At 40.4% G+C, this 19,008-nt stretch overlaps 1 protein-coding gene across 1 annotated transcript in view; it reads left to right on the forward strand.

Annotated features, from left to right (window-relative positions):
• cux2b (cut-like homeobox 2b) overlaps nucleotides 1-19,008 on the forward strand; it is a 643,825-nt gene that overhangs the window by 584,925 nt on the left and 39,892 nt on the right. Inside the window, exons 9-14 of the mRNA XM_060931785.1 lie at nucleotides 6,582-6,630; nucleotides 7,333-7,428; nucleotides 7,736-7,936; nucleotides 8,279-8,337; nucleotides 8,441-8,489; nucleotides 11,046-11,145. Coding sequence (XP_060787768.1) covers nucleotides 6,582-6,630; nucleotides 7,333-7,428; nucleotides 7,736-7,936; nucleotides 8,279-8,337; nucleotides 8,441-8,489; nucleotides 11,046-11,145 — 554 coding nt within the window. The remainder of the gene's footprint in view (nucleotides 1-6,581; nucleotides 6,631-7,332; nucleotides 7,429-7,735; nucleotides 7,937-8,278; nucleotides 8,338-8,440; nucleotides 8,490-11,045; nucleotides 11,146-19,008) is intronic.

Genomic DNA, 19,008 nt, shown 5'->3' on the forward strand with positions numbered 1-19,008 from the left:
AATCTCCTCAGGATCATAACCATGTAAAACAGTGTCTAAATCATTTAAGAACAACATTCTCTCAAAAGGCAAAGAAGGTAAATACACACAAACAAAGACCAAAAAATATTTTCAAATTTCGTTCTGACTTTTAAAAGCCTACCCTTTAAAATCTCCTCAACCTCATAGGAAATAGGAATAAAGGTTCTGGAAAATAAAATGGCAACCCCACCACTAATTGAAGTATTGTGGCTTAACAGTGCAAGTCCATCAAACTCTCTTACCCAGTCAACTTCACTGATTGTGTCAGAATGAGTTTCTTGAACAAAAACAACATTAAACCTTTTTTGTTTTATTATCTCAAACAAAGTTGCTCTCTTAATTCCTTCTCTGGCCCCATTTATATTTAGAGAAGCAACCCGGATTTCCTTCATAAATAAAATTAATAAAAGAAACAACTGTGTATACATCATGATGAAACAAAAGTAAATTAAGCTTTGTCACCACTGTCATTCATTCGAACATTAAGCTTAGTTAGAATTTTCTTAAGGCAATAAACCTCCTGTTCAGTAAAACAATTCTCACTCAAGAAAGACCTTGTTTTCGTTATAAACTGTTCTATGTCTGGGAAGAAATCATCCACACGCACATTTCTAGCGTGCTTTGTCTCTTTCAAAAACAACTTGATGTCATCCACACTATAGATGCGACTGGTAAAGCCACTCTGACGTAAGCTGTAATTCACACTACAGTCGGAGAAATCACTTTCATTTTCAGCATCGCTTGAAGTGGCAGTAAGAGTTTTATTCTTTTTGGCTCTCTTTTTAACAATGTCCTGTTTTCTCTTTGGTGGAACTTTAAAAACATTCTCTTCTGAATCTATAAGCATTTCATCAGCAGAGACTGAAAACTGACTACAGTTAGTGACTGACTCGTTGCTGTTTTGCGAACTGTCTATGGTCCCAGATTCAGAGCTAACGTTACCCTCTACAGCACACTCGGAACTGGTGAGTTCAGTTTGAGAAGCAGGAATATTAATTCCTGTAGTCTCATGAGGCTCATCTGCTTCAACGACACCGGGCGAACCAGGTAACTCATTCCCAGTGCTCAGACCAGTCTCTGCAGATTGCCCCTCTCCGATGTTTTCATCAGCCTTACCGGCATTTCCCCCTTGTTTCTCTGATTCACCCCCTTTAAAGGGACAAGCACGCACCAGGTGCCCCGTTTCACTACAACCCAAACATTTCACACTAGTTGTTGCATAAACAACATAGTTAAAATTATCAACATTAACACTCAGCCTTAGATCCAATTCGTCCTTGTTATCTTTCAAGATCACGTAGACGAACCGTCTAAAGGACACTACATGTTTAAGCAGCGGAGATTTACTGGCGATAGGAATTTTTTTAAAAGGTGACACCAGTTTGCCATAACGTGATAACGTGTGTGCTAGAACATCATCCTTAAGAAATGGTGGTACATTCGACAAAACAACCTTTCTAGACGGGGTAGAAAGCGGAAGAACTGAGGTAAAAACACCATCAATTACCACTCCCCATTCCACAAGATCATTCGCCATTTCGACATCTCTGAGAAACAGGACAACCGCATTATTCATGCGGGCTGCTGATAAAATATTGTCATGTCCGACAAGTTCTCCGACAGCTAAACCACAAACTTCCACACTGGCAGTCGATACAATTCTAACTGCATGACGCCGCATAAGATGATCAAGCCTACTACCCACACCTGGGACAGCCATACTTCCAACCCAAAGGTGGAGGCAGATGTCCCAGTAAACAAACCCCAAACAACCCCCTGTGTTAGTTTTATTATTATCAAGTAAACTATATGTTAAAGCCCTACGATTAAGGTGTTTAAATTTAAAGATAGAAAAATTAGAGAAAAGTTAGAAAAACATATGCTCCTGGCCCAAAGGCCACTGCTCCACACGCTCGCTCACAATGCTCAGCTCCACCCATACACACATGCGCACAGACAGAGAGAGAGAGAGAGAGTTATCAGCTGGCATGCCTGATTTGGCATGAACATACCTGAACTGGTGGCAGCACCGATTTATACTCCCCTGGCTGCTAGAGGAAGGTAGAGAGAGGCACTGCTTAAATGATGTCAGGTGTGTACATTTGACCGGCTCCATCCCATAGCCACGCTGACTGCAGTGGTCCAAAGCAGAGGTGCTCAAGTGATGCTGTTCCTTTAGCACCACCAAAGTGGCAGTGTGAGGAGCGACATACAGGAGAGGCAGAGGTTTTCTTGGGCTGCCGTTACAGTCACCAGTAAAGATTAGTGAGCCTGTTCCAGAAGAAGCCATGCAAGCCCAACCCATGATCCTGTCTTCACCATGCTTGACCGATGAGCTCTGATTTGGATCATGAGCTGATCTTATCTTTCTCTACTCTTTGGCCTTATCTTGTTTTGGTAGCAGTTAATCTTGGTTCCAGAACTTTTTTACCTCATTGTATTTCTTTGCAAAGCTTTTCAAATCTGGCCATCTGATTCTTGCTGCTGATGAATAGTTTGCATCTTGTGGTATGAGGTTTATATTTCTCCCACAGTCTTCAAATGGTGTATCAGAATCATAATTGTTCATACCTTCAGTATCAATATTATCGATACCTTCAGTACTGTTCTGTGGAGGTTGATGGTGTGATCACTGAATGTTATTTTTGGATTTTACTTCACAGCTCTCACAAAGTTTCTGTCATCAACTGCCATTGTTTTCCTCAACTGAGTCTATTCAGTGTCTTGTTAGTACAGAACATTATACATTGGCTTGTCTGTAAAGATTCTCAGTCATCCAGGTCATAGTAAACTGTGGGTGGTAAAAGAGAGCAACTGGACTGAAGAAGCCTTTCAGATGAGGGGTGAAATGTCTTCAAGAATCTTCAAGCAAGTCCAGTTGCTCTCTTTTACCACCCACAGTATACATTGGCTTGTTTTTCTCAGGTAAGTTCCCTGGTCTTCATTCAATGTTCATTCTCCTTTTTTTAAACAACAAATGCAGTGTTCACAAGGCAAAATCTAGGGTTCAAACCAAGAGGTATTAATTGTTTAAACAATGAATCTAACAGGGAACACCTGCGCAACAAGAAGCACCTGTCAGGCACATATTCCAATATTTTTGATCACTTAAAAATGGGTGGGTTCAAACAAAAGGTGCCAATATTATATGTTGTTAACACATCTATATGTAAATATCAGGAAATAAAAGCTGCAGTTCTGATGTACTGTCTCATATTCATCTTTTGATATCAACCCCAAACATCTTCAGTGTATAGCAAAGACAAAATAATTGGTTTTTCTATTCCAGTACTTTTGAAGGGGGCTATATATATAGAAGTTTTTCATCAGCTGTCCAGAGTTCTGAGAATGCAGAGGAGTTACTTTTCCCTGAGTTTTCTCCTTTCATTGGTCCTATAACAATAATCAACAATAGAAAATAAGATGTCATTACTGTCATCTCCATTGCTGTTGAAGTGTTTAGCCACTGTGAAAGAGAAATCCTTCATTCTGTTTGAAAAAAAAAATGTTGGTTCAAAATCTTCAGTAGGTGTTCAGTTGGTTTGAGATCTAGTGACTGTGAAGGACATAGCATATGATTTATATAATTTTTATACTCATCAAACCACTCAGTAAGCCCTTGTTGCCTGTGGATGAGATGGGGTTATTCTGGAAGAGATTATGCCCATCAGGATACAAATGGCTCATCATCGAATACAGGTGATCAGTCAGACTAACTTTGTCTTGATTTCCAGTGAACCCAAACATGTCAGCAAAATGTTCTTGAAAGCATAAATGCATATACAGTATTATGCATTTTCCCATCAGTTCTCTCTATTGTATCATAACCGCAACATTCTAAATTTAAATTATCAAATTCTGCTCTCCAGTTATGTTTCCTCAAACTATATACACTGTATAATTACTCGACTTATTTTCAACGTTGTCCACTCTCAGCTACTGTAGCTACTTTGATTATAAATAAGAGTTCTTGATTAAGTAGTGCAGGTAATATGAGTAATTTCTATTTGTCTCTCTTGCTTTGGCAAACCTTAAGAAGAACTACTCTGTTAACATATTGTCTCATGAAAAGATTGGGCTTGACATTATCTAACACACAGTCTCCAGGTTATACCTTGAATGAGCCAGAAATTTGTACTAGATGCCGGTCAGTTAGAATTGGAAAAAGTCTGCTTTGTTTAATTTTGCAATGGAAGCCAAATGCTCAACTCCAGGATATATATATATATATATATATATATATATATATATATATATATATATATATATATATATATATATAACAGGATTTTCTTCTGTCTTCAGATATGATTCACTTTTTACATTTGGTTGAATTTTGAATACTTCCTCTCTAAAGACCCTTATTTATTCTTCAGTTATGAGTGGTGTGGTATTCAATAAGTACAGTTGTGCTCATAAGTTTACATACCCTGGCAGAATCTATGATTCTTTGACCATTTTTCAGAGAATATGAATGATAACACAAAAACATCTTTTCCACTCATGCTTAGTGGTTGGGTGAAACCATTTATTGTCAAACGACTGTGTTTTCTCTTTTTAAATCATAATGACAACAGAAACTACCCAAATGACCCTGATCAAAAGTTCACATACCCTGGTGATTTTGGCCTGATAACATGCACAGAAGTTGACACAAATGGGTTTGAATGGCTACTAAAGGTAACATCCTCACCTGTGATCTGTTTGCTTATAATCAGTGTGTGTGCATAAAAGCTGAGTGAGTTTCTGGGATCCAGACAGACTCTTGCATCATTCATCCAGCCACTGACATTTCTGGATTCTGAGTCATGGGGAAAGCAAAAGAATTGTCAATGGATCTACGGGAAAAGGTAGTTGAACTGTATAAAACAGGAAAGGGATACAAAAAGATATCCAAGGAATTGATGATGCCAGTCAGCAGTGTTCAAACTGTGATTAACAAATGGAAAATCAGGGGCTCTGTTAAAACCAAGCAAATGCCACAAAGTATCTCGCCTACAATACGCCAAACAGCACAGAGACAAGCCTCAAAACTTCTGGAACAAGGTAATTTGGAGTGATGAGACCAAAATTGAACTTTTTGGCCACAACCATAAACGTTACATTTGGAGAGGTGTCAACAAGGCCTATGATGAAAGGGACACCATTCCTACTGTAAAGCATGGAGGTGGATCACTGATGTTTTGGGGAAGTGTGAGCTACAAAGGCACAGGAAACTTGGTCAAAGTTGAAGGAAAGATGAATGCAGCATGTTATCAGCAAATACTGCAGGCAAATTTGCACTCATCAGTTCGGAAGCTGCGCATGGGACATACTTGGACGTTCCAACATGACAACGATCCAAAACACAAGGCCAAGTCGACCTGTCATTGGCTACAGCAGAACAAAGTGAAGGTTCTGGAGTGGCCGTCTCAGTCTCCTGACCTCAATATCATTGAGCCACTCTGGGGAGATCTCAAGCGCGCAGTTCATGCAAGACAGCCCAGGAATTTACAGGAACTGGAGGCTTTTTGCCAAGAAGAATGGGCAGCTTTACCATCTGAGAAAATAAAGAGCCTCATCCACAACTACCACAAAAGACTTCAGGCTGTCATTGATGTTAGAGGGGGCAATACACGGTATTAAGAACTGGGGTATGTAAACTTTTGATCAGGGTCATTTGGATGTTTTTTGTTGTCATTATGATTTAAAAATAGAAAACACAGTTGTTTATCAATAAATGGCTTCACCCAACCACTAACCATTAGTGGGGAAAAAAGTTGTGTTATCATTCATATTCTCTGAAAAAAGGCCAAGAAAGCAAAAATTCTGCCAGGGTATGTAAACCTATGAGCACAACTGTAGTATGGAGTCTTCTGTGAAGAATACCTCTGTGGTCTTGCACAAATGCATTCTAATTTTCATTAATACAGACACTTATTTACTCAGAAACTGAAGGATAAAGTCATACTTAATTGTGATTTAATGTGACAGTGTCCTCATAGGACTGTACAACAACTCAATGCACTTCCATTTGCAGCAAATACAATCGAATATAGAGAGGATCTTTGTTTAGGAGAACCTCAGAAATTCATGTATTTAATCAAACTTTCAGCCTTGCTCATTATTCAGATTCTCCACCTTTTGAAAATCAGCTCCCTGATGATTGAGAGGAAACTGTTGAACTTCAAACAAACCTTATGAATAATCTCCCCGAGACGCTATTCAAATGAGTGCTCTGATTGTTGGGAGTGTGCAGGCATGTTGAGATATGATGTCAAATAATATGCGATATATGTGACTCATTGGGTTTTAATCATAGGATGCCTTGTCTCTTCCTTTTTTCAAATTTCACAGACTTTCTAATACTCATAACATCTTTCTGGGAGTTTATAATTTGGCTGTTGTTTGCTGAAGTGTTAGGAACGCAAAATATAGATAATGTGATTAAGGCAGTTTTGAGTTTGTGTATCTAATTATATAAAATATCAATGATGGTTTGGTCAGAAGTCATTCTGATTGTCAATATTCATTTTACCTTCCTGAGTATTTTAAATGGCAGTGTGTATTGTGTCTTCCAGAGCAGAGGAACTAGCCCAGCTCAAGACAAACCTGGAGAAGGCCAACCAGGTGAGCAGAGGGCTTTCCATTCTATCACTAATTTTGAGGATCCTGCATTTGTTAAGGTAATCACCTTTTGTAATCAAGCCTCAGGATTAATTAGATGCCTCTGTGGCCTCTCTTCCTCTTACCACCCACCTTCTACTCTTCGCTTTTTTGGGGGCTTCATGATTAGCCGTCTGCAGGTAGCAGAGGTCCATGAGACAGCATAGCGTGATGGCTGCTGAGAGGGAAGCATGATGAGTCTGTTAGTTATCGTACTGATTGCTTCCATTTTTCCTTTTCTCTCTGCTATGATTTTCCATGCTTTCTGTCTCTCCGTTCACCAGCAGCTTTGAGATAAATGTTTGGATAATGAGTCATTAATTAGCAGGCTGAATGTGATTGTGCAGGGAAACAGTTTGGGAAAGAAAGTGCCTGCAAGTAAACATCCACTTCAGCAGAATGGAGTAGAAAGGGAATGAGTGGGAGAGAGATTCTCAATTTCAGGTTCTCCCTGTATGAAATACTCTCGACTGACTTTTGAGATTTTGTTCTACTCATTACTTTACCTTTACTGTATATGTGCTTGGTATCAACATTAGATTAAGAAACTTACATGTTCAAGAGCATTGTGGTTTTACTGTTATAGTTTGTACAATTTTATTGTTCTTTCACTACACCGGTGATAACAGGTCTTTGTAAAGCAAAATTGTGTGTGTTTGATGGCAGAGAGCAGATTTGTCCCAGAGGGAGGTGGAGCAACTGAGGGATCAGCTAACCAGCAATTGCAAAATTTCTAAAGGGAGTGATGAGGGTTCCAGTGAGGTACAAATGATTCCCTTTTCTCACCAAAACTTTTAAGATTAAAGAGAAAAGACTCAATTCACCACAAAGTCACCCCAAGGCTCTCGAATCACACTCATGTATATAAAAAAAGTTACTTATCCATACTGGTGGTACCACAAATCAAATCCTTTGTGCTTCTGGCTCCACATGAGCAACACTTTGAAATATTATGATTATAGGGAAGCAGAGAAGATGGTGGAGCCAGAAGTTTGAAGTTAAAAAAGGATTTTCATGTTTTTTTCTTCTCCCTCACTGCTTTGCTGCTCTGCTGTGGTGCCCATCTCAGGGGAAAGGATTGAGGGATGAGAAGGACAATGGCCCACCATCACAGCTGGAAACCGTGCTCTTCTCCAAAGATAGAGAGATTCTCCGCCTGCTTGAGAATGTCCAGAGGTTGCAGTTCACTCTCCAGGAAGTGCAGGACTCCTCAGCAAGTCAGCTAGCAGATCTTGAACACCAGCTAGCAGATAAGACAGAGGCTATTGAAGTAAGTGGGTCAGAAAAGTTTCAACATGTAGATGATGTAAACCAGTTTTCCAGCTAGACACCTGGACGCTACCCTGGTAACACCATTTACTGCATAACTCCATGTACTGCAGGGATGATATTGGTTTGGGGATAGTGTAAATACTGGTGGTGGAATTGAAGTTAGAGTGGTGACATATGCAAAACGTTGTATCTTTTATTTTACCAGCTAGTTGGTCTTGATATGAAGGTTAGATGGAAAGGGTAAAACAGTAAAATCATATGATTTTATTGCTATAACTAAAAAAGAATACCTCCTTAATCTCATGTCATCTGTGGCATACACTGCCTGTGTTTTTTGCAGAAATTAGAGGTTAAACTGCAGTCTCAGTTGGACTATGAAGAAATCAAAACTGAACTCAGGTCATTTTTTTAAAGTTTCTTTTCAATAGAGTGTATGCATCAATATTGCCTGTGTCTCTTTGCTAAGTAGGACAGTCTTGACTTCCTTTTCCCCCCCCTACAGCATTCTTAAAGCAATGAAACTGACATCAGCAAATGGGAGCTCTTCCCAGGTGAGAAAAATAGCTTTAAGATTTGTGAGCTTTCCTTGCTGATGTTTCATTCCTTTCTGAGTCATACGGCATACAGGTGCATCTCAAAAAATTAGAACATCATGAAAAAGTTAAATATTTTTCATCAGTTATTTCAGAAAATGAAAATTTGTCCAGGGTGTACCCTGCCTTTCACCCGTAGTCAGCTGGGATAGGCTCCAGCTTGCCTGCGACCCTGTAGAACAGGATAAAGCGGCTAGAGATAGAGATATATTCTAAGACTCATTATATGTAAACTAAAATGTTTCAAGCATTTTGTCTATTTAAATTTTTAAAATTGACAGTGCAAAAAATGTAAAAAAAAAATCTCAAATTATTAGAATACTTCATTGAGTTTGAGCAAATTACTATTTAAACAGTATAAATACCGCATATCTCTCAGTCTAGTTCAGTACACTCAACTACAATCATGGGGAAGACTGCTGACCTGACAGTTATCCAGTAGATGATGATCGACATCCTCCACAAGGAGTGTAAGCCACAGAAGGTCATTGCTGAAAAGGCTGGCTGGAAAAGGTGCACAAGCAAGGGTGATGACCACAGCCTTAAGAGGATTGTCCAGAAAAGTTGATTCAAGAACATGGGAGAGCTTCACAAGGAGTGGACTGAGGCTGGTGTCAGTGCATCAAGAGCCACCATGCACAGCCGTCTTCAGGAAAGGGGCTACAACTGTCACATTCCTAATATCAAGCCACTCCTGAACCAGAGACAATGTCTTACCTGGGCTAAGAAGAGAAAGAACTAGATTGTTGCTCAGTGATCCAAAGTCCTCTTTTCAGATGAAAAAATAAATTTCACATTTCATTTGGAAACTAAGGTCCTAGAGTCTGGAGGAAGGGTGGAGAGGCACAAAAACCAAAGTGTTTGAAGTCCAGTATGAAGTTACTGCAGTCTGTGATGATTTGGAGTGCCAGGTCATCTGCTGTTGTTGGTCCACTGTGTTTCAAGTCCAAAGTCAACACAGGAGTCTACCAGGAGATTTTAGAGCACGTCATGCTTCCATCTGCTGACAAGCTTTATGGAGATGCCAGTTTCCTTTTACAGCAGGACTTATCACCTGCCTACGGTTCCAAAACTACTACTACCGTAAATGGTTTGCTGACTATGATATTACTCTGCTTGATTGGCCAGCCAACTCGCCTGACCTGAACCCCGTAGAGAATCCATGGGGTAATGTCAAGAGGAAGATGAGAAACACCCGACCCAAAAATACAGGCCAGCTGAAGTCCACTATCAAAGCAACCTGGGCTTCAGTATCACCTCAGCAGCTGATTGCCTCCTTGCCACAATGCATTGATGCAGTTATTCATGGTAAAAACAAACAAACAAAAAAAAAAGTTCACATGAACATGACTGTCAGAACATATTCCACTCAGGACTGTTGGACCCACTAACATACACAGACTGTTACAACTGATGATCCCCTTAATGCACGTACAGATTGTTGAAATGCTGCTATCTGGTATAATACGCTGTCATCCTGTGCAATATCTTTGCAATATCTGTACAATATCTTTTTTTGAATTAAAAAAAAAAAAAACCTTAAACCTACTGAAAGACTTGTTTTGTGCACCTCTCATCTGGATTTTTAAATTAATACAAATACAGTGCCTTGCAAAAGTGCAATATCTTGTTATCCTGTGCAATAATTCAATGCCATCACTATGCACTTTATCATCACCCACCAGTGTTATGGTTCTCATCCATTTTTTTTTTTTTGTGCAATATGTTCTCTTGTGCAACGTTTGTTTGTGGCCCTACTGTCACTGTCTATTGGTCTACATCTGTGTTTATAGTGCAATATGCAAGTCTGTCTAGCTGTCTAATATGTTTACTTATTGTTGTCTTGTGTGCATTTACTGTAACATGTTTATTGCGTATACAAGCACATTGGAGTGTGGGGAAACGTAATTTCTTTTAGCCGTGCACTGTTTGTTGTATGGTCTGAATGACAATAAAGTTTGACTTGACTTTGGTAAAGGAGCCCCAACCAAGTATTGAGTGCATAAATTAACATTACTTTTCAGAAGTTGGGCATTTCTGTATTGTAAATCCTTTTTTAATTGCTCTTAGGAAATATTCTAATAATTTGAGATACTGGATTTCTGATTTGAATGAGCTATAAGCCATATTCATCATCATTATAAAAAAAAAAAAGCCCACCAAAACAGGCTTGAAATATTTCACTTTGTGTAGTGAATATAGGAAAGTTTACCTTTTAGAATTAAATTACAAAAAAAAAACTTTCACAATATTCAAATTTTTTTAGCTGCATTTGTATTGACGTGTTTGCCACTACCAAAAATAAGATACATGAGTTTATTTTTCCACAAAAAAGCCCCCTTGTTTTTCTTTTCATAGTTTGGTTCTGTCAATGAGTAAACTCCGTCAAGAGCACGTAAATACCAAGCTAGCCCTCATCAATAATGGAAATGTACATCCACTCGCATTGATTAATCTGAATTTAATATTTTTTGGTGCATGTGTGTGTGTGTGTTTGGTTGCATATGTGTACAGGACTCTGGCAAAGTTGCAGAGGTCTTGTTGCTTGACAAACAAACTTTCCTACACACCAACAAATTTCTGATGGACAAAGCCAGAGTCCTACAGAGTCCAGGTAAGAAAATTCTTTTAAATACATTTTCAGTATTTCAACTTGGTTGATTGTAACACTTTTGTGATTCAGAGGAAAGGAGGAAATGGGAGGCAGGCTTGCCACCACTCAAAGGTACTTTTTGTTTTGCCTTACTTTTGCTTTTTAGTGATTTTATTTTACTCTAGGCACACACATGCACACACTTGGTGCTGAGTTGCTCAGCTAGCTCTGTCTGGTTACTAGCTTCTCTGTGTAATCACCAGACAAATGACACATGTACATAAATTGCTGGTAAGTCGACACAAGTGAGACTCATCCCATGTTACCTGCCAGTTCAACCTGCCTCCACTCCATCCACAGCTGATGCTCAACCATGCCCTTGCTGCCACATACCCTAACCACACTACTCAGGTCAGAAGCCATCTAGCCTACAGCTGATTGCTGTCTCTCGCATGCAGAGCTTGTGACTGATGCATGGGGCTTGCATGGGGCACTCCTCCCCCTTCACCACCTGGGACAAAACAGCCCCCAGCCTTTTGTCCAATGTTTCAGTCTACAGAACAAAAGGGACAAAAAATTCAGGTGAAAGCAACAACAGGCCCCCACACAAAACCGTTTTTAACTGGGTGAAAGCAAGTTCACATGTCTCTGTCCACTGGACCAGATTGAATACTCCCTTTTTATTGAGATCATTTAGCATGCTGCTGATGTCCAAAAAATTACATACAAACCTTCTGTAATAGCCAGCCAGTCCCATGAACTACTTCACCCCCTTTTTGGTCTTGGGTCTCAGGCAGGTTGCAATTGCTGCTGCCTTATCAATTTGGGGACACACCTGCCCATGACCCAAATGAAAGCCCAGATACGGTATTTCCACCCAGCTGGTTGCACACTTCTTTGGGTTTGCTGTGAGTCCTGGATGTCTCAAGGATCTCCGGAGAGCCCTCAGATATTGTAAATGATGCTGCCGTCATTACTATAAATGATTGCGTCATCTAAATAGACATCTGTATATGCATTGTACAGATGGAGGATTCTGTCTGTTAGTCACTGAAACATTACTGGGGCTCTGAACAACCCAAATGGAAGGGTGACACACTTCTTTGGTCACTTTGGTGTAACCCAAATGGAGTGGAAAAGGCAATTTTTTTCTCAGAATATTGGACTTATGGAAATATGCCAGGGTCTTGGTCAATCCAGTGTCAAATAAAATTGAGCAATGCCTAACAGACTGAGCAGTTCATCAATGTGAAGCATTGGATATGCACTAAATTTAGACACTGCGTTGACTTTTCTAAAGTCTACACTGAACCGGACCAACCCATTGGTCTTGGGCACCAGGACTACTGTGCTGCTCCAATCACTGTGGAAATCCTCAGTTACTCCCACATTAAGAATAGCCTTGAGTTCATTTCAAAATGCATTTTTTGTGTTCAGGTAAGCAATATGGACAGCTGTGTACAACCACCCCAGAGGAGCCTCAACATGGTGTTCTATGGGGTCCGTTCAACTGGGTAGAGGTGAAAACACATTGGAACTTTCATCCTGCAACCAGGCAACCACCTCTCGGAGGGTGAGAGGTGGCCTCTACAGGGCACCAGGGTGAATTGGGCTGCACTTTTTGGACTTCCCTCTGGTCCCAGCTCCTGCCTCTCAGGAACCACTATTGCCAGAGGCACAGGAACCGTCACTGTCCACAGTTTCAGAAAATTGAGGTGATATATCTGACGTGCATTGCCTCAGTCCATTTGCCTGACCTCATAGTTGACTTCCCCAGCTCCCTGTGTAACCTCAGAGGGTCCTTGCCACTTTGCGAGTAATTTAGAGCTCGGCATTATAGTAACATGAGCACTTTATCTTGTGGTGCAAATTCCCTTAGCTGAACACCTGTTTTATAGCCAGGTTTGCTGTTCTTGTGCCTGTAGCAAATTCTCCTGTATTAGGTGACTTAATATGTGGAGTTTTGCTCTCAGGTCAAGAATGTACTGAATTTCATTTTTACTAGTAGAAGGGCTCCCTCCCAATTTGCTCTAATGACATCCAAGACACCATGAGGCTTGTGCCCATACAATAATTCTAATGGAGGAAACCCCATGGAGGCTTGTGGGACCTTAAACTGCAAATTACTGGGGTTTGAGCCATTTATCCCACTTCAACCGTTTGACCAGCCCATCCATCTGTGAATGGTAAACACTGGTACAAATAGATTTAATTCACAATAATTCATACTGTTCCACAATTGTGCGTCACATAAACATTGTGCCTTGATCAATCAGGATATTTTTCAGTATCCTGACTCTGGAGATACAGTGGATATAAAAGTCTACACACCCCTGCTAAAATGGCAGGTTTTAGTGATTAAGAAATGAAACCAAGATAAATCCTGTCAGAACATATTCCACTTTGATTGCAAAATTGCAGTCTATTCAAAGAAGGTGAAAACAGAAACTGTTTAGCAAAAAAGGGGAAAAAAGAAAACCTGGTTGCATTAGTGTGCACACCCATAAACTAATACTTAGTTGAGGCACCTTTTGATTTTATTACAGCAATCAGTCTTTTTGGGTAAGTGTCTATCAGTTTGGCACATCTGGACTTGGCAGTTTTTGCTTAGTCCTCACAAACATTTACCAAATCTGTCAAATTGTGAGGACATCTGTGAACAGCTCTCTCCAGGTCACCCCACAGATTTTCAACTGGATTAAGGTCTGGGCTCTGGCTGGGCCATTCCAGAACATTGATCCTCTTTTGGTGAAGCTACTGCTTAGTTGATTTAGATGTATGCTTTGGGTCATTATCATGCTGAAAGGTGAAATTCCTCTTCAACTTCAGCTTCCTAGTAGATGCTTGAAGGTTTTGTGCCAAAATAGACTGATATTTGGAGACATTTGTGATTCCATCCATCTTGACTAAAGCCCCAGTTCCAGCTGAAGAAAAGCAGCCTCAAAGCATGATGCTGCCTCCACCATGCTTCACTGTGGGTATGGTGTTCTTTTTATGTGCTGTTATTTTTGTGCCAAAAATACTTGTATAGAAAAATATACCTTTTGGAATTATGGCTAAATAGTTCAACCTTGGTCTCATCAGACCATAATACATTGTTCCACATGTTTGTGGGAGACTGGATATACCTTTGTGCAAAGTTTAGCTGGGCTTGGATGTTTTTGTGAGTCAAGTCAAGTTTATTTGTATAGCGCTTCTAACAATAAACATTGTCGCAAAGCAGCTTTACAGAATTTGAACGACTTAAAACATGAGCTAATTTTATCCCTAATCTATCCCCAATCAGCAAGCCTGTGGTGAGGGTGGCAAGGAAAAACTCCCTCAGACGACATGAGGAAGAAACCCCGAGAGGAACCAGACTCAAAAGGGAACCCATCCTCATTTGGGCAACAACAGACAGCATGACTATAATATTAACAGTTTTAACATTAAGTCAGTTTCGTTGATGTTATAACTCTTCATTGATGGAAACTTGAGTGCAAAACTGTTCATGATAACTGCAGTCCCAAAGTTAGCAAGTCAACTGTAGTCCTCGGCCATAAAAGCATTACTGTAAGAGGCCAGAGCATCCTCCAGGTATAATCCTCAACTGTCCTCATGGGGCTGTCCTTCACAGGAGCGATGCAATAAAACTCCGACCAGACACAGGGCACCAGGATGGATCAAGCAGGTCCGAGGGGCAGAAGAGGCCAGTATCTCAATCCCAGGACCAACATGTAACTCAGAGGGACAGATTTTGGGGGGGGGGGGGAGAGAGAAAGAAAACACATGTTGTTAGGTATGCCCTAAAAATGACAAGTATTAAATCTGTGTGGTAGGCTCGCACAGACAAGAGTCTTGACATCAGGCATAACACACAACAATGGCATGTTAATATGGTTAAAAAATATCATGACCTGCTCTGGCTGGATACTTGATTGGGTGATGGGAGCACACTCCTCAGCAATGATGAGATGCAGATGGGACCCTTAGGGCTGGCCAAGACAATTCAGTTACATTTCACCGGGTCTGGGACATGCGACAGAATGTCTGACGGCCGATTCCCTGCAGGCTACGATAGCCAGTCGAGGTCTCCACCAAAAGATTTCCTGTTGACTCCATGTAACTCAGAGGGACCGATTTGGGGTGGGGGGGAGAGCAAGAAAACGCAGGTTGTTAGGTATGCCCAATGTCACCTGAATAAGTAGGAGCAGTATACATATTGCACCGAGTACAAGCAGGGACTCCGGCAACTAACTATGACAGCATAACTAAAAGGAGAGAGCCAGAAGGTAACACAGGCATGAGGGAGCCCCGGGACATAAAGCAGCCAGCCACTACACCGTCAACAAACTCGAGTGAGCAAGCGAGTGGGGACTGACAGCATCCATACATCCCAGTTTACCAAAACACTCCATGTCTGAGGACCCTCTAGATCTACACCTTTACCTCATAAACACCATTAACAAAAGGCTTGACTAAACAGATATGTTTTCAGCCTAGACTTAAATGCTGAGACTGTGTCTGATTCCCGAACATTACTTGGAAGGCTGTTCCATAACTGTGGGGCTTTGTAAGAAAAGGCTCTGCCCCCTGATGGAGCCTTCACTATACGAGGTACCAGCAGATAGCCTGCACCTTTTGATCTAAGTAGGCGTGGCGGGTCATAGAGGAGCAGAAGTTCACTCAGGTACTGTGGTGTGAGACCATTTAGTGCTTTAAAGGTCAATAGTAGTATTTTATAATCAATACGAAATTTGATTGGGAGCCAATGCAGTGTGGATAAGACAGGCGTGATGTGGTCATATTTTCTAGTTCTAGTAAGGACTCTTGCTGCTGCATTTTGAACTAACTGGAGCTTGTTTATGCACTTATTGGAACATCCAGACAGTAAGGCATTACAATAATCCAACCTGGAGGTAACAAAAGCATGGACTAGTTTTTCTGCGTCATGCAATGACATTAAATTTCTTATCTTAGCAATATTTCTGAGATGAAAGAAAGCTATCTGGGTGATGTTATCAATGTGAGTTTCGAATGAAAGACTGGTGTCAATAATCACTCCGAGGTCTTTTACTGCTGCACGTGAAGAAAGAGAAAGGCCATCCAGAGTCACTGTGTAATCAGAAAACTTACTTCTAGCTGCATGTGGTCCTAGCACAAGTACTTCAGTCTTGTCAGAGTTAAGCAGAAGGAAATTAATAAGCATCCAGTGTCTAATGTCCTTTACACATTCCTCAGTTCTATTAAGCTGGTGTCTCTCATCAGGTTTTGCAGAGACATACAACTGTGTGTCATCAGCATAACAGTGGAAACTAATACAATGTTTACAAATAATATCACCCAGAGGTAACACATATAGAGAAAAAAGCAGTGGACCCAAGACAGAACCTTGTGGAACACCAAACTTTACCTCGGTATGTCTAGAAATATCACCATTTATATCAACATACTGATAACGATCAGTTAGATAAGACCTGAGCCAGGAGAGGGCCATTCCCTTAACTCCCACAACATTTTCTAGTCTATCCAGAAGAATGGAATGATCAATGGTATCAAATGCTGCACTAAGGTCAAGCAACACAAGTAGCGAGACACAGCCCTGATCAGACACCAACAGTAGGTCGTTTACTACTTTAACCAGTGCTGTCTCTGTGCTATGATGAGGTCTAAATCCTGACTGATACATTTCATGGATGTTATTCCTATGTAAATGAGTATAACTGCTGTGCCACAGCTTTTTCAAGGATCTTGGAGATAAAGGGGAGGTTTGATATTGGCTGATAATTGGACAGCTGACAGGGATCAAGGTCAGGTTTTTTATTCAGGGGTTTGATAACTGCTAGTTTAAAGGATTTGGGTACATAGCCAATCGTAAGAGAATAATTTATTATTTTTAGAAGCGGTTCAATTACTCCAGGTATTATCTGTTTGAATAGATGTGTAGGTAAGGGATCTAGTACGCAAATTGAGGCTTTTGATGTAGAGATTAATGAAAGTAATTCAGTTTCTTTAAGGGGAGTAAAACATTCTAACTGATGATCTGATACAGTTATATAGTTAACTACAAGGTCACCTTCATTGTCTGACCTTAAATTAGTATGAATTTTTTGTCGGATATTCTCAATTTTGTCATTAAAAAATTCATGAAGTCATTGCTACTACACACTGCAGGTGTGCATGTGTCAATAGTGGACTTATTCCTGGTTAATTTTGCTACAGTATTAAATAGGAATCTAGGATTATTTTTGTTATCTTCTATTAGGGAGGAAAAATATGTTGATCTCGCAGCACTAAGAGCTTTTCTATATTTCAGGAAGCTCTCCTTCCAAGCTAATTTGAACACTACCAATTTTGTTTGACGCCATTTACGTTCCAATTTTCGAGTGGTCTGTTTTAATGTGCGAGTGTCATCATTATACGAGGGTGCTAATTTTTTGTCTCTGACCATTTTCCTTTTTAGAGGAGCTACATTATCTAAAGTATGGCGGAATGTTGACTCTAAGCATTCAGTTGCCTGATCAAGTTCTGCAGGGGCTGACAGTGACCCAATCAAAGTTGACAACTCTGGGAGATCATTTATAAAGCTCTGTGCAGTAGTTGACGCGAATATACGTTTAATACAGTAGCGTGGTGAGGTGCATATATTATTACTCAGACATAGTTTGAATGAGATGAGATAATGATCTGAGATAACTTCAGACTGTGGAAGTATGACTATATTGTCTACGTTTAATCTGAATGTTAGTATTAGATCAAGGGTGTGACCACCATTATGGGTCAGTCCTATGACATTCTGCTTAATCCCTACTGAATCTAAGATGGACACAAACGCTGTTTTTAAAGGGTCTTCTGGGTTATCAAAGTGAATATTAAAATCTCCGACAACTAAAGCTTTGTCTAAGGAAATAACCAGATCTGAGATAAAATCTGCAAATTCAGAAAGAAACTCAGAATATGGCCCCGGGGGCCTGTAAATAATAAGCAATGGAATTAACTGGGTAGACTTATTTTTCGAGGCTACATACATTATATGAGTATGAAGAACTTCAAATGTATTAAATTTATAACCAGGTTTTTGTGTTACACCTAGATAATCATTATAAATAACCGCAACGCCTCCTCCTCTGCCAGTTAGACGAGGCTGGTGTATATAACTGTATCCAGGAGGACTCGCTTCATTTAATGCTATATATTCATTTGGCTTAATCCATGTTTCAGTTAAACAAAGTACATTAAACTCCTGATCAGTAATGAGTTCATTAACCATTAGCGCTTTAGATGTAAGAGATCTAATATTTAATAACCCCACCTTTAGATCAAAGGTGCTGGCAGCAGTTGTACAATCAGTATGATCTAATTTTATATTGATTAGGTTACTGGAACAAACTCTCTGAAAATTTCTACCTTTTTGTTGAGCTTGGGGAACAGACACAGTCTCAATGTAGTGGACCCTGAGTGACGACTCTGTGCAGCTAGCAGACAGTCGGTTTAGCCTGTTCGTCTGCTCCCTGGCCTTGGCTCTGGATTGTCAGAAATTAACTAGGCCTGTTCTGAGACTATGACCTATGCTGCAGGAAATGAGAGCAGCACCTTCCCGAGTGGGATGGATACCGTCCCGCCCTAACAGGCCAGCAGTGCCCTCAAAATTAGCCCAATTATCTATAAAGCCCACACTGTTTTCAGAGCACCACCTAGACAGCCAGCAGTTCAGCGACCATAACCTGCTGTAAGCTACATCGCCACGCCGCATTGGGATGGGGCCAGAGCATACTACAGCATCGGACATCACCTTCGCTAATTTAAACACCTCTACAAAGTTACTCTTAGTAACCTCAGACTGACGAAGGCGTATATTATTAGCTCCTGCATGGATAACTATCTTTGAGAACCTGTGCTTGCCTA

The sequence above is a fragment of the Neoarius graeffei genome, chromosome 10 (genome assembly GCF_027579695.1).
Source record: "Neoarius graeffei isolate fNeoGra1 chromosome 10, fNeoGra1.pri, whole genome shotgun sequence".
Classification (NCBI taxonomy): Eukaryota; Metazoa; Chordata; class Actinopteri; order Siluriformes; family Ariidae; genus Neoarius; species Neoarius graeffei.